The sequence below is a fragment of the Hippocampus comes genome, unplaced genomic scaffold (assembly GCF_001891065.2).
Source record: "Hippocampus comes isolate QL1 unplaced genomic scaffold, H_comes_QL1_v1.1 scaffold48, whole genome shotgun sequence".
In the NCBI taxonomy this organism is placed as follows: Eukaryota; Metazoa; Chordata; class Actinopteri; order Syngnathiformes; family Syngnathidae; genus Hippocampus; species Hippocampus comes.
This window is the reverse complement of record NW_017808403.1, coordinates 2,725,216-2,738,067: the sequence shown is the minus strand read 5'-3', so window position 1 is coordinate 2,738,067 and position 12,852 is coordinate 2,725,216. Positions and strand designations below refer to the sequence as shown.

Below are 12,852 nucleotides of genomic sequence, written 5' to 3'. Positions count from 1 at the left end.
GTTCTGCGACTGCGCCAAGCCATAACTGAGAAGAGCAAAATCCCAGAGTTCCTTGGCACATGGAGCGGGATCAAACGTGTGCAGATTGGAGGAATCCAAGCACAATTTCATTTGCCAGCAAAATACTCAGAGGACAAATTTATGAGCAGAGCCAATTTGAAACTCGGAATAGATGTGCATCATGCAGCTGTTTTCTCATGCCAACCCGAAGCTAAGTGTCCTCTAACATTCTTGATGAATCACTTCAACCTGCTCCACAGGTTCTTGATCACCCACGAATGAAAGGACAAGAGGAAGGAATAACTGAAATGCTTCGACATGAAAGAGAGAGATTCACTTCTTCTGCGTTTGACGCATCTTCTGGATTAATTGGACTTTTCAGGCTCACTATAGTTATTGAGAAGCAAGCAGAGTATCTTGAATGATCTCAGCAATGGGCAGCGCTGGGTGAAAAGTTGAAAATGTCGTTACCCAGCGTGCTATTTTACCTCCCTACATTTCACATAAACGTGGTTCATGGACCTACCATATGAACAGTTTGTTCCAGCCCTTCATGTTTTTCTGGGAAGATCTCGACATTTAAAAAAATAAAAAATAAAATCTGCTTGAACCAAAATGTGACTGCATATGATTCGATTAGTCACAGATGCAAATTTTTAACAGCTCATTTGGACACAGTTGTAGCAGCACACTCTCTGACTCGCTCTGCTTCTCTTTTTCATGCCGATATAATTCTATTTCAGCGTCTCTAATGGACTGCACTCACTGATGGTATGACTATATAATAATTCTGTTCCATTTAAAACTAAACAAAACCTTGCGGCGATGACGGTGCGATGGGAAATATCGGGGGATAATAAGGCCACCGTTAATTTCCATTCCGTGAAATACTGAGGCAGATTGCGAAGCCAAAAATAAGCATATTGTCGCTATCACGTGGTACTTGATGTGCTTACGAAAACACGCCAGACTTGAAGTCAGCCGAGCATCTCGAATCGGAGACCTCATGAACTTAAACCTTCAAATTAATGCCACATGAGGAGTGACTGAGGTTTTTGGTGGCTGACCTTTGACAGATTCGATGGCCTGCGGTTTCGGCTTAATACGGCATACGCCGCAGCATCATGTGGCGCGATGATGTCAATGATGATAGATCACTCTATTATTAGACCGGGCAATAAAGTGACCGTACTCACAAAGGGGACTCACCAACACAGCGGACGCTTGAGAGGCCCCATTATGTCTAAATGTGGGCGTCAGCCTTTCCGTCAAGAGGGCACTTTGCAAACAAACCTCGTCAAGACTGAGCGTGTCTTTCTCTTTCCCCTTGCCCACCCGCTCGCCCCTCCAGAAGCCGCTGCTTTTTTCTGCTGAGTGGGTGTTTGCTGGAGTTGCCAAGGTCAGGAGGAGAGAGACCAAGAAGTGAGGCGTGGAGCTTGGAGCTTTGACCTCTGTCTGGCCTCGGTCGTGCCTGCGCAGCTCTGAGTCACATGGACGGAGTCTTCTTGATGAAGGGAAAGGGCTCAGTGTTGCGAAGACGGCGGACGACAGGCGCACTGCTGCCCGCCTCGGACAAAAGACGAGTTGTGCAGAGGTGGCGAGGCGCACAATGGGACAGTTTGAGTGGAGGAGGTGAGGAGAGCTCAATCTCCAGCACAAGCACCTCGTTGTGAAGGCGGAATCCATGAGGGCAAAGAAAGCAACTGCGATTTTGCAAGAATTGGTGCGAAGGAGAATGAGGAAGGTAAAAATGTGCATGGTCAGAATGACCGAGCGGTCCTGACTTCAGGTCTGCGAATCGTCGTCCGCTTGTGGTAACTGCCGTTGAAAGTTTGAATCCAGCAGTGGACAGTTGAGGTTTATCGTTACTATGTAGAGATATGTCATTTGAATATAACTGAATGCACTATTTTTATTTCCTTATTATGACGACAAATACCAAGGCCACACAATTGCAGCTTATTAAAACTGTTTTATCAAAAGACAAATTCATTTTAACACAATTGAGTTGCATGGCTCGGTCGAAAAATTCTGACTTGCAGTATGGGAGCCTGCGATCAGCTAGCTAGCTAGCTTAGCACACTGATCTCGGGCAGCCATTAGCCGTCCATTCTTTTGGGCACCACGGACCACTTTCGGGTAAAAACATACAACGCATTTTGATGGAGCATCGACGGCGTGGCCCAGCAACACAGAGAGAACGCTTCCTTCGAGGCGTTCCGCCACCGTCTCACAGCGAATGTTGTCATTAGCGATCAGCCACAACGGTTATTCATAAGCTACTATGTAACACGCTCCGAAGGTCAAGTTAAAAATAGAAGCGAAACAAGGAACACTGTCGATGGATCTCAACGTGTTCCTTTTATTTTGAAATTGGCATCGTGGCAGCTGAATTGACTATGAATTGAGGCTGGCCAGACAGTATGCAAAAGCGTCACGTTCGACTTGAACTGGAGCGCCGGATTCCATTTTTTAGTCCTCATGCGGCGCCCCTGTTCAAAAACACTTTTGCAAAATACATTCTGTCTGTAAATGTACAGGATATCTGCTTTGTAATCTTCCTGCCTTCTTTTTTGGGAGTCACACATAAATGCGGAGCTCGCTGATGAGAAATGAAATCGGTGAGACAAAGGATACGTTTCCTGTTAATCCTTTTAATAAATCAGTCGTTTTCTCCTCCCTCTTTGCAGATTTGAGCATGTGGTGAAGATAACAGTGAAGAATATTCCACCCAAAGTCATGTGCCTTTCGAGGTCACGTACAGTCCAAGTACAGTTTGATAAATCGGAGCGTAAAAGGCTTCTTTCCAACCTCGGGGCTTGCTGTTCCCATGCTCACACAGGAATAGGCCCAGGTAACATTCAATTGTTTTTGGCAGTCATCCATGTGATCTGCGCTCTTACGACCAAATCTGTTGCCAAGCAGCTCATCTTGCCTTGAACCCTTTTGAATACCCCCCCTCCACCAAACACGCACAAACAAAAAGACAACAACACAAAATCCCGGCGGAGCAACAAACCTCGTCTGCAGACAAGGAAAGCAGAACTCGGAGCGTTTTCTATACTTGTGCGTACAGAGCATCTCTAAATCCAAACAGTCTAAACCGAGATGTGACTAATCAAGATGTGACTAAGACGTCAGACACATTTTTGTTTTCACAAACGCTGGAACCTGATAAGTGAAGTGTTCCAACGAAACGCCACATGTCAATGTTTAGACTTGAACATCAAGCACGACTGTGTTGTTTCTGGACATCAACAGTCTTAGTCATGAATCCATAACACACGCTGTATACATCTGCCTCTGTGTTCACCCTTTTTTTTTCTCCTCTCTCTCACACGGCTTAGGTAGTAGGAGTGTTTTGACTAACATTTAGCATGATGGCAAGATGCCACTGCATGAGTCTTCCCGTAAACACTCACCACTCTGGACCATAAAATGTGCTTTGCCAAAATGTCACTGGGACTGCGGTCAACCTCGGCCGCAACGCTGAATAAAACCTCAACCCCAGCGGAGTGGAGCAGTGGCTGAAACGAACAGCTGCGCAGAGAATAGCATTTATAAGGGAGGTGGCAAAGTAGATGCACAACACTGCCAGGAAGTGTGTTGTTTTTCTCTGTTTATCCATATTCCCATGGAGACTGGCAAGGAGGAATAGAATTAAAACAATCTTGGTGAATAGCAGACAATTTCTTCGCATCGCTATTATCAATCATGTAAAAAAAAAAAAAAAAAAAAAAGAGAAAAAAAAGGCAGGCTTCAGCTTTCAAACTTGCTGTGCGATTTTGTTGACCTCTGTTTTCTTGGGAGCACTCCTACCAGGTCTAAACACAATAACAGGGTCTGTCTGACTGCCAAAACTAGAACAGCAAAGCTTAAACAAACATGCAGATGGAGGGGCTGCTTTGACTCGGAAAGTTCAAATCTGAAAGTTGTTCTGGCAACTTTTGGTTTCTATCATCAGGGGTTGCCACAACGAGTCTGTCATCACATGATTTGTTTGGCACAATATTGATGTTGAACACCCTTCATGACTATATATATATATATATACACATTTATAGCCTATCCCAGCCGAGTCGACAAGAGTCCAAGTTGCAATGACTCACGCCCCTAACTCTGTTACCACTCGAATACAGTGGTGTCTACATTTGAAAGAACCACATGTCCACATGTCAGTAGATTTTCTTCACGACAGTCCTTTAGCTTAATGCTAACAACCAATACAAAGCGCCATAGATGAGCAAATTAATAACAGTGGTGTTGCAGTGCTATAAATAACCCTTAAAAGCAACCCCGACCATAACGACAAACAGATCTCAAAATGCAACGACTGATGTCTACCATTAAAGCACATTGTTTGAAATATATTATTCCTTTTAAGTTTAAAAAAAAAACATGTTTGTTTACAACATAATTTGATGCACAGTGGCCACCATGTTTTCGCATGCGCAATGCATTCTGGGATGATCACGCGATATGGTTCCTGCCATCTGTTGAGGAAAACAAAACAATTACAAACTACTACCGCCAGCAAAAAGGATTTACAAAGCCACACTGTGAAGCTTTTGGAGGTCATTTTCAATCAAAGGGAAATAAAGAAAGGGGGGCAAAACTCCATACCTTTCCTCAAGAAAGAAAGTTAAGTCAACAGTGGGAGGATGCACTTGGAAGAGTCCCTGTGCCCAAGACCAGCGGCTGTGGTTTTGTCATTTTAGCTCAGACTCATTGGAGGCCTTTCATCACCCTCAGCTCATGAGACAGCTCACTGGTGTGTCTGGCTATGAACGCCAGTTAAAACCAAATACAGTGCCTCCAATATTTCCTCACAAGGATCCTCAACAGACACATATGACCCGTGTTATTCTTTCAAGTGCCACGAGAGTGAGCCCGAACACCACTCGAGATCCCGATACCACAACTTGGACAAACCCTGGAGTCAACCTGGAATAAAATTAAAAACGGGTTTCCGGGAAGGAATACGGCTTTCTTCAAAATATTTATTCAGGCAATATGAAACTTTTATTTTTCTCACTACAAATATCTAACTTTCTCATATTACGCCCCTCCAAAGAGATACAACTTTATTCTTCAGATTTATTTTAATCAGAAAAAAATGAGATTCCACTTTATTTCCTGAAAAAAATCTACAGTAAAAGTTTTATCTATTTGGTAATATTCCACCTTGATTGCTTCAATAAAATACAACTCAGCAAAGACAGGAAAAAAAAGTTTTTAAAAAGTCGTGTCACAATATTTAACTCATGAATTGCCTCTAAGTATAAAACTGTAATGATGTCATCAAGGTTTGAATGCTCGAGTGTAGAGGGAGCAAAATTGTCAATATTTTATCAGACTGTTATTGAGTACTGTAATACAATTTAAATCTTATTCACCTTTAAAATTGCATACCTATCTTTGTGTATATACACGCCCATGTGTGTATGCCCGTGTTTATATATATATATATATATATATATATGCAGACACACACACAACACACACATCTTTAACATTTGTTCTATACACACAGTGTTAACCATTTACTGATAAACTCAAAAATCAGACAATTTCCCAAAAATACATTGATAACAACGCGTTTGGGGTGGCATTCAATCCATATTAACTTCATTGCAAAGGTGATCTAAATTCCCAAATCATAATCACAATTATGTAATAATGCAGTCATTGTTGTCGTTTTAAACTATTGTATTTCTCTCCCTCAGTAAACATAAATGATATCCGAGGCTTTTTCCCTCCCTGCAGATCCAGAAAGTCCCTTCCTGAGTAGCACATGGATGGCACAAAAGCAGGAATGCAGTCCAAGAGGGAGTGGGTTCCCGGTTCTCCCGGAGGGGAACTACTACGTCAGTCATGCCCATATTAGGAACGAGGACTTCCTCCACAAAAGGCTGAACCATTTCCACGGATAACTCCCTCTTAAATTTAGTGAACATTCAAATAATTCGTGTCAATTGAACAACAAAACAGGTAATCCTGACCTAAAAAAACAGCGTCACGCGTGATTTTATTTTGTATTCGTGTGTGTTTGTGACAAGAATTAAAACTCAAATTGAATTATGTACCATTCCAACGCCAGTTTGTGTGTCAAATGAGCTTTGTTAAACAGCTAATATGTTAGATTAAAGTTGTAAATAAGGTAAAGGGTCTGTATTTATGACGAAAGAGCGCTCAGAAACCGCCGCCGAGCGCTGTCTTGCCTACAGCCTTATTTACAGTCGTTTCTTCCCGGCATCTGCGTCACTCGTGGAGGCGTGGGCTCTGGAGAAACTGGCCAATCAGAACGCAGCAGTACCCTGGCAGCAAGAGTGTGTCCATGCCTATATAAAACCGCTCGACGAAGCAGACTGAACACACCTTCGCACGCAGCAACGCACACGCTTTCTCGCAGGAGTCCGCAAGTTTTTTTTTGTAGGGGACTTATCAGGTGCGCGAAGAAATCATCAATCAGACTCAGGAGAGCGCTTTTGTCTTGATTTGTGGGACTTTCACTCATTTTTCCGTTGAAGTGATAGTTTCTGATGTCGGGGCACTGTTGACAAGACGAATTGATGCTCGTTCGCTGCTGACTCTTGACATTTGTTGAACTGTTTCAATAAGCAGCCGGTAAGCTTACTTTCCCGACTTTATGTCAACAAAGATGGAACAGCCTTTTTATCATGATGACTCTTTTCTGTCGGCTTACGGCCACTCAGACGCCGCCATGCACGACTACAAGCTGCTAAAGCAGAATATGAATTTGAACTTGACAGAGCCCTATCGCAACCTGAAATCGCACCTGAGGGCCGACACAGACCCGTACCAGGGGGGTCAGCAGGACGTTGGGACCCTGAAGCTCGCATCCCCAGAACTCGAGAGGCTCATCATCCAAAACAGTAACGGTGTGATCACCACCCCGACCCCGGGGCAGTACTTCTACAATCGGGGCATCACTGATGAGCAGGAGGGCTTCGCCGAGGGCTTCGTCAAAGCCTTGGATGAGCTGCACAAGATGAACCAAATGCCTCATTCGGCGTCCTCCCTCGGCGCCAGCGGAGTTACCACATGCTCGCCGGCGGCTCCCAGCGTGTTCGGCTCCGGACTGCAACCCGAACCGCCCATTTACACAACGCTGAACGCCTACTGCCCGAACACCGGCCTCTCTTCGTCCGGCTCCAGCTACCCCACGGCCACCATCAGCTACTTGCCGCCCCACCAGCAGAACCACCCGCAGACCTCCGCGCACGGCGCTTTCCAGAACCCCCACCCGGGCTCTGGACTTCATCCGCAGCGGCTCGTCGCACTCAAAGAGGAACCGCAAACCGTGCCGGACCTCCTGAGTAGCGACGGCTCGCCCCCTATGTCTCCTATCGACCTGGAGACCCAGGAGAGGATCAAGGCGGAGCGCAAGAGGCTGAGGAACCGACTGGCGGCGACCAAGTGCCGGCGGCGCAAACTGGAGCGCATCGCTCGTCTGGAGGAGAAGGTGAAAGGTCTGAAGAGCGACAACGCGGGCCTGTCCAACACAGCATCGGTGCTCCGGGACCAGGTGGCCCAGCTCAAACAGAAGGTTCTGACCCACGTGAGCAGCGGCTGTCAGCTGATGCTCACGAGCAAGATGGAGGCATTTTAAACACAAAGACTACTTTAAAAAAAAAAGTGACTTTAAGGTGATAACACTGGAGTCATGCTGTGCATATAGCACCACAACAACGCGAGGCAGCAGGGGGACTTTGTAGACAACTATGTTGTGCAAAAGACTGATTGAAATGGTACTTCCGGATGCTGGACACCCTCAAAGAGCCATTCAACACTTCATCAGTGCAGCATTCGAAATGGGCAAACACTGAGAGAAGATGCCCTTATTATAGTTTACTAAACGGCAGAAATCGGTTATCAATATGTCTTTGTATATTTGCCACTGATGGTATTGTTACCAAATGCTGCATATATTCTTTGTGTAAATTATTGTTGTTTGTCCCGGTTGACCCAGGCAAACTAACCTTGTCCGATGTTTACAATGTCCTTCTTTTTTAATGTGTGATGTGTATTTAAGTAAAGAGTCTCAAAAACATGATGGCATTGTGTTGTTTTTCTCTTTTCATGAACAGTGTGAGGGAAAAGGTCACTGCATGAGAGCCTCAATGTACTTACTGCATTGATGTCCTTGACCTTTAAAGTTGAGAAATATGCCCGTAACTTTTAGCCACAGAAAAAGTCCAAACACTTACTGTAAAGGGAGCGCAATAAAAATGTTTGTTTGGTGTTCAATGTGGGCAACGTGATGGTTAGCACAGTTTTGAAGTTCAGGGTTTGAATAGGGCCTTCTTGTACGGAGTTTGGCTCTAGTTGACTATGGGTGAAAAAAATAATGATTAAGTATCTGTACTAGTTCAGGGGGAACCTCACGTCCATGCCTCTAGGCCAAAATCCACTGCATGGTATGGGCCTCGGATGGCCATGCTTCCCTCATGAGAACAAGGAAAACGGGTGGCTGACAAAAATTGATTGATTAATATATCACTAAATGAGTGTATTCTGTATACCACTAATGAACCCATGAAATTGCATGTATATGGTGCCATTTGAGGAGAACGAAAATTCAAATATTGAAACTGTCTCAGTGTGGTTGTCCAAATCCGGTCTTCGAGAGCCCCTATCCGGCCGGTTGTACGTGTTTCCCTTCTCCAACACATCTGATTCAATTAAATGATCGGGATCATTATCAGCCTTCTGCAAAGCTTGCTGATGAGCTGATCATTTGAATCTGGTGTGTTGGAGGAGGAAAACGTGTAAAATAGGCTGGAAAGTGGATCTCGAGGACCGGACTTGGGCACCCCTTCTCTAAAGAGTACCGTGACTATTTAATTATATCATACTATCGTTTTTTTGAATAGGAGACAGACCCCCGCACCCCCCAAGATGAATAAATAAATAATTCAGTACCCATCATAGCACAACACGAGCAAAGAGGAAGCCATACCAAAGGCTCATGATTCCATATTCAAGAGGAAATTTTGGGGTTTTGACACTGTTGTTAACCCCTTTGGGGTCAGCGGTATATAATTTAGTGCAGATGGGGGGGAAGTGACAGTGACTTTTAGGAATGCCGGGGCTCTTAGAATACGTCTCACCACTTGGCAGGGCATCAGGCACGAGTGGGCGTCGGGATCCTACGTGTAGCATCTGCGTGGATTCTTGGAGAAGCGCGCGCAGCCAAGGACGACAAAGAGGGTGTACGCATCAGTGCACAAATATGCGCGGCAAAAAAAAGAAAAGACATAAAATATGGGGCTCAAAGAAAGATTAGGTGAAGGGGTGGGGGAAGTCCCGTGGATGACTAATACTCACAGACAAGCGTCTTGGGATAAATTAGGATAAGAAGAACAGAGACCCTCAACGAATTATCTGCTATAGTGATGTTCATACAACGGAAGATGACCGAAGCCAAAAAGGTCTATCAAAACAGCTTCGGTGACAGTTGGCCAGGAGAAGTTGAGCGCATAAATTGACCCCAGGAAAACCGGAGGGGTATTTCTGCCTCTTTAAACAGTCTATGAAAGAAAAACAAAAACGGATGGCGGGGTCTGTAATAGTTAAAAATACTGGACACGGCACAACACAAAAAGTTCTTCCTGAAATCATGATTATTATTTTGAAGAGGAAGGTTTTGGAACAGATCGAAATATTCCATTTCCATCAATAACATGCCCCTTGTATTTGGTCGCGCCGCACGGAACAAACCGCCCACACAACTTCTCTTTTTCGAGATTATTTTCCCATTTTCGTCACAATAGAAAAACATGCAAAGGAAGTGGGTCTAAACACTCTGACCGAATGTGTCACACTATTAGGCGTAAATAGGTCGCCTCGAGCACATTGATTGCGATCAGAAACATCGCGCTGTCATCTCCCACTCGAAAAAAAAAAGCCTTGAGTGTCACCGCCTCAGCGGCGGAGGCTCAATTTACGCACAAGACGAGCTTACGTGATAATAATGCGCAGTGAAAAGAAAAAAAACAAGCCCATTAAAGCTTCACTGGCGCTCCGCACGCCTCGGCCCGCAACCCACACCGATCGTGTGTGGGAACATCTGTGATGTGAACAGTGACGTCTGAAAAGCTTTGGGTGGGTTTAGTTTCCTCTCAGCGAGTCCCCTTCTCCTCCCACCGAAACGCAGACCGGGTTGTTGCCATCTGCACGACCAAACACAACACAGTTACATATAAAACGACACATTGTAATCAGAGGGCAGATATTGCGCCTGGTCAGGGTCTATTTGACTGTTCAAGTTACATAATGTGTAGAGTGTGTCGCTAAAGGCCTACTACACTATTTTATCTTCTATCGGTTGAGAGTAAAATGAGTCCTGACGAGTGTGGTTAAATACACCCACACAGTATAGTATTGGCTCCGAACCAGTAGATATTTGAAACGTCTCAAAATTAAAGTCGTATAATTTGCACTGTATTGTGGCCTAGAAAAAAAGACAGGCCGGTCCTCTGCATTTTCATGAAGTGAATGAAACGTTTTTGAAGGGGCACACTGCCACCTAGTGGAGATATTGTAAAAGTGCAAACCCCATATCAAGGGTCGAAGTACAGTAAAAATTCGGCTTCCGCATGAAATGGGAGGTTGGACCTAAAATGCACACGTCACATCACATTTACAGTGAAGTTGGCTTTTTTCATTTAACTCTTTCACTCCCAAAGACATATTTATATGTCTTTTCACACTCCACACGTTCAACCCCAGATACTTTTTCCCCCCCAATTCAATTCAATTCAATTCAATTCAATTCAATTAAAAAAATTCAACAAAAAAAAAAAAAAGGGGGGGGGGTCTAGAATTGGCTGGTACTGAATGAATTAATGGGCAATTGGAGAGCAAGTATCTGTCTGTAACGATAGCGCTCTGATCTTTGTTAACTTGCAGCTAACTTTTTCTCAAAACATGTTTTTGTCATCTTTTTAATTCTGGTCAGCAGTAGTCACTGCATTCTGCCGCCTGAAACTGTCCTGGCACCTGTTGTTTTTAAACATTCTGAAATGTCCTGATGACAAGTGCCAGTAATTCAGTTTGGACTCACCATTTTTTTCCACGTTAAAGATAAACACAGTAGAAAGCCGTTGCAGAAGTGTGCACACCTTCAAAGCGCGTGCACGTTTTGATGTGGTGCTACTGGCCGATTTTTCCTTGCTAAAGAATTACAGTGCAATTAGATCGCGACTGAATCTTTGTGTCCTGTCTCCCTCGAGTCCACTCCGGAGTTGTGCCATTTGAATCCAGGTCAGGGCTGCCCAGGCCTCCAAATTCAGTCCTCCACTCGCGACGAAAACAATCTTTTCATTATCTGCCCCAGGTCATTCTGCTGCTGACTGAAAAACAAAATTGCTCTTCATTTACAGTGAAGCAAAATCCGACATGACAGAGCCTTGCTCTGTATATCCCCTCCTCTAATGCCACATAGCGCAGAGTAGAAATGTGAGATTAACTTTCAGAGAAAAAAAGACAGCAAAGTATCTGTAGGATTCAGATGATAGCACCCTGGATGGCTCATCTGCAGAGTTTGTTCAAAGAATGTCTTTGTGTGTGTCCTTGGACTTGCTTAGATGATAACACTGCATAGTTGCAATCATTCAACAAGTTTAATACACACGATCAATGTTTTTTTCTATACTAATTTTTTTGTCAACTCCACGGAACTGATTGATAGCTTCCAACTTTTACACCAGTTTCAGCCATGGGATTTGCTTGGACAACCAAAGAAGTAAATCCGATAACATAAAACCACAAGAGTCGCAGTTCTGCCCGAGTTGATGTAGCTCAAGTTATCACGGCTGATACCATGTTGCTCTTCCTTGTCAAATGCTTCAAATGGTTCCCATTTATTTGACACGAGGGTTGTAGCTAAAAGTTTAAGATAAATTGAATGATGAAGCCCATTGCAAATATGAACAATAAATTGCCTTTCAGAAACGTGTCTTTATTGAGAACATATACGAAAATTACACAAACACCAATTTGAGGGAACTTTCACTTAAAAAAAAACCTTTACATCAAACATTACCTCGAAATTGAGCTACATATCGTAATCAGAATATAATCAAACCACAGGACATTCAGGACCAAGCTAGCGGAATAATATCTCGCGTGTGCGTGTATTTAGAATTTCGAAGCGTATTTGAATTCTGAGCATTAAAACCGACATCCTGGTACTAAGCATGGAACTGAACTTGATTGTCTACAGGCCACTTCCACTTCCCTCCCCGTCGTCCACGATGACGGAACGTTTGCGCAGGACAGAATTCCCCTTCCTGCCGCCCCTGGTCTGCGGGGGCGGCCTGCTCTGACAGGGAGACATATACGGAGGCAGCCCGCTTTTGGTGGTATCAAACTCCTCCTGGGCGTCCTGTTGGGCCCGCAGGGCCGAGATCACGTCCTTATCCGAAGCGCTGAGGGTCAGGCAGCCGCACGGGCGAGCGCGGCCGTCGGGGCTGTCGTTCGCGCCGGCATCTGCAACCTCCTCGGATGCATCTTCGACTGTCATGAAGGCGTCGCCCCACAGGCTTTCACACAGATCTCTGCCATGTTGATACATCTGAACAAGAAGAAGGGGACATGCAGATGAAGCTATATTTTATGTTTACAAGCCTATAATCACAGGTTCATTTGAGATTAAGCGCCAGTTTCAAGCACCAGAGCGAGAGCTCGAGACCATTTTGGTGGTGGAAAAAGAAAGAACTGCTGCTAACCTGGGCACCGGCCCAGAATTAGAAGTAGCACAAGGGCTACCTGGGAGAAGTAAACAAATTCACGAATTCTTCACACACACACACACACAAACACACA

At 44.5% G+C, this 12,852-nt stretch overlaps 2 protein-coding genes across 2 annotated transcripts in view; one reads left to right on the top strand and one right to left on the bottom strand.

The window, feature by feature from the left end:
• The first annotated feature begins 6,358 nt into the window (after positions 1 to 6,358).
• On the top strand, positions 6,359 to 8,074 carry junbb (JunB proto-oncogene, AP-1 transcription factor subunit b). The gene has a single exon (XM_019858562.1). It carries the CDS (start codon positions 6,650 to 6,652, stop codon positions 7,631 to 7,633), a length of 984 nt encoding a protein of 327 aa, XP_019714121.1. The 5' UTR covers positions 6,359 to 6,649; the 3' UTR covers positions 7,634 to 8,074.
• A 3,880-nt stretch (positions 8,075 to 11,954) lies between these two features.
• Positions 11,955 to 12,852, bottom strand: part of rtbdn (retbindin) — a 3,928-nt gene continuing 3,030 nt past the window's right edge. Inside the window, exon 6 of the mRNA XM_019858186.1 lies at positions 11,955 to 12,601. Coding sequence (XP_019713745.1) covers positions 12,245 to 12,601 — 357 coding nt within the window. The 3' untranslated portion in view covers positions 11,955 to 12,244. The remainder of the gene's footprint in view (positions 12,602 to 12,852) is intronic.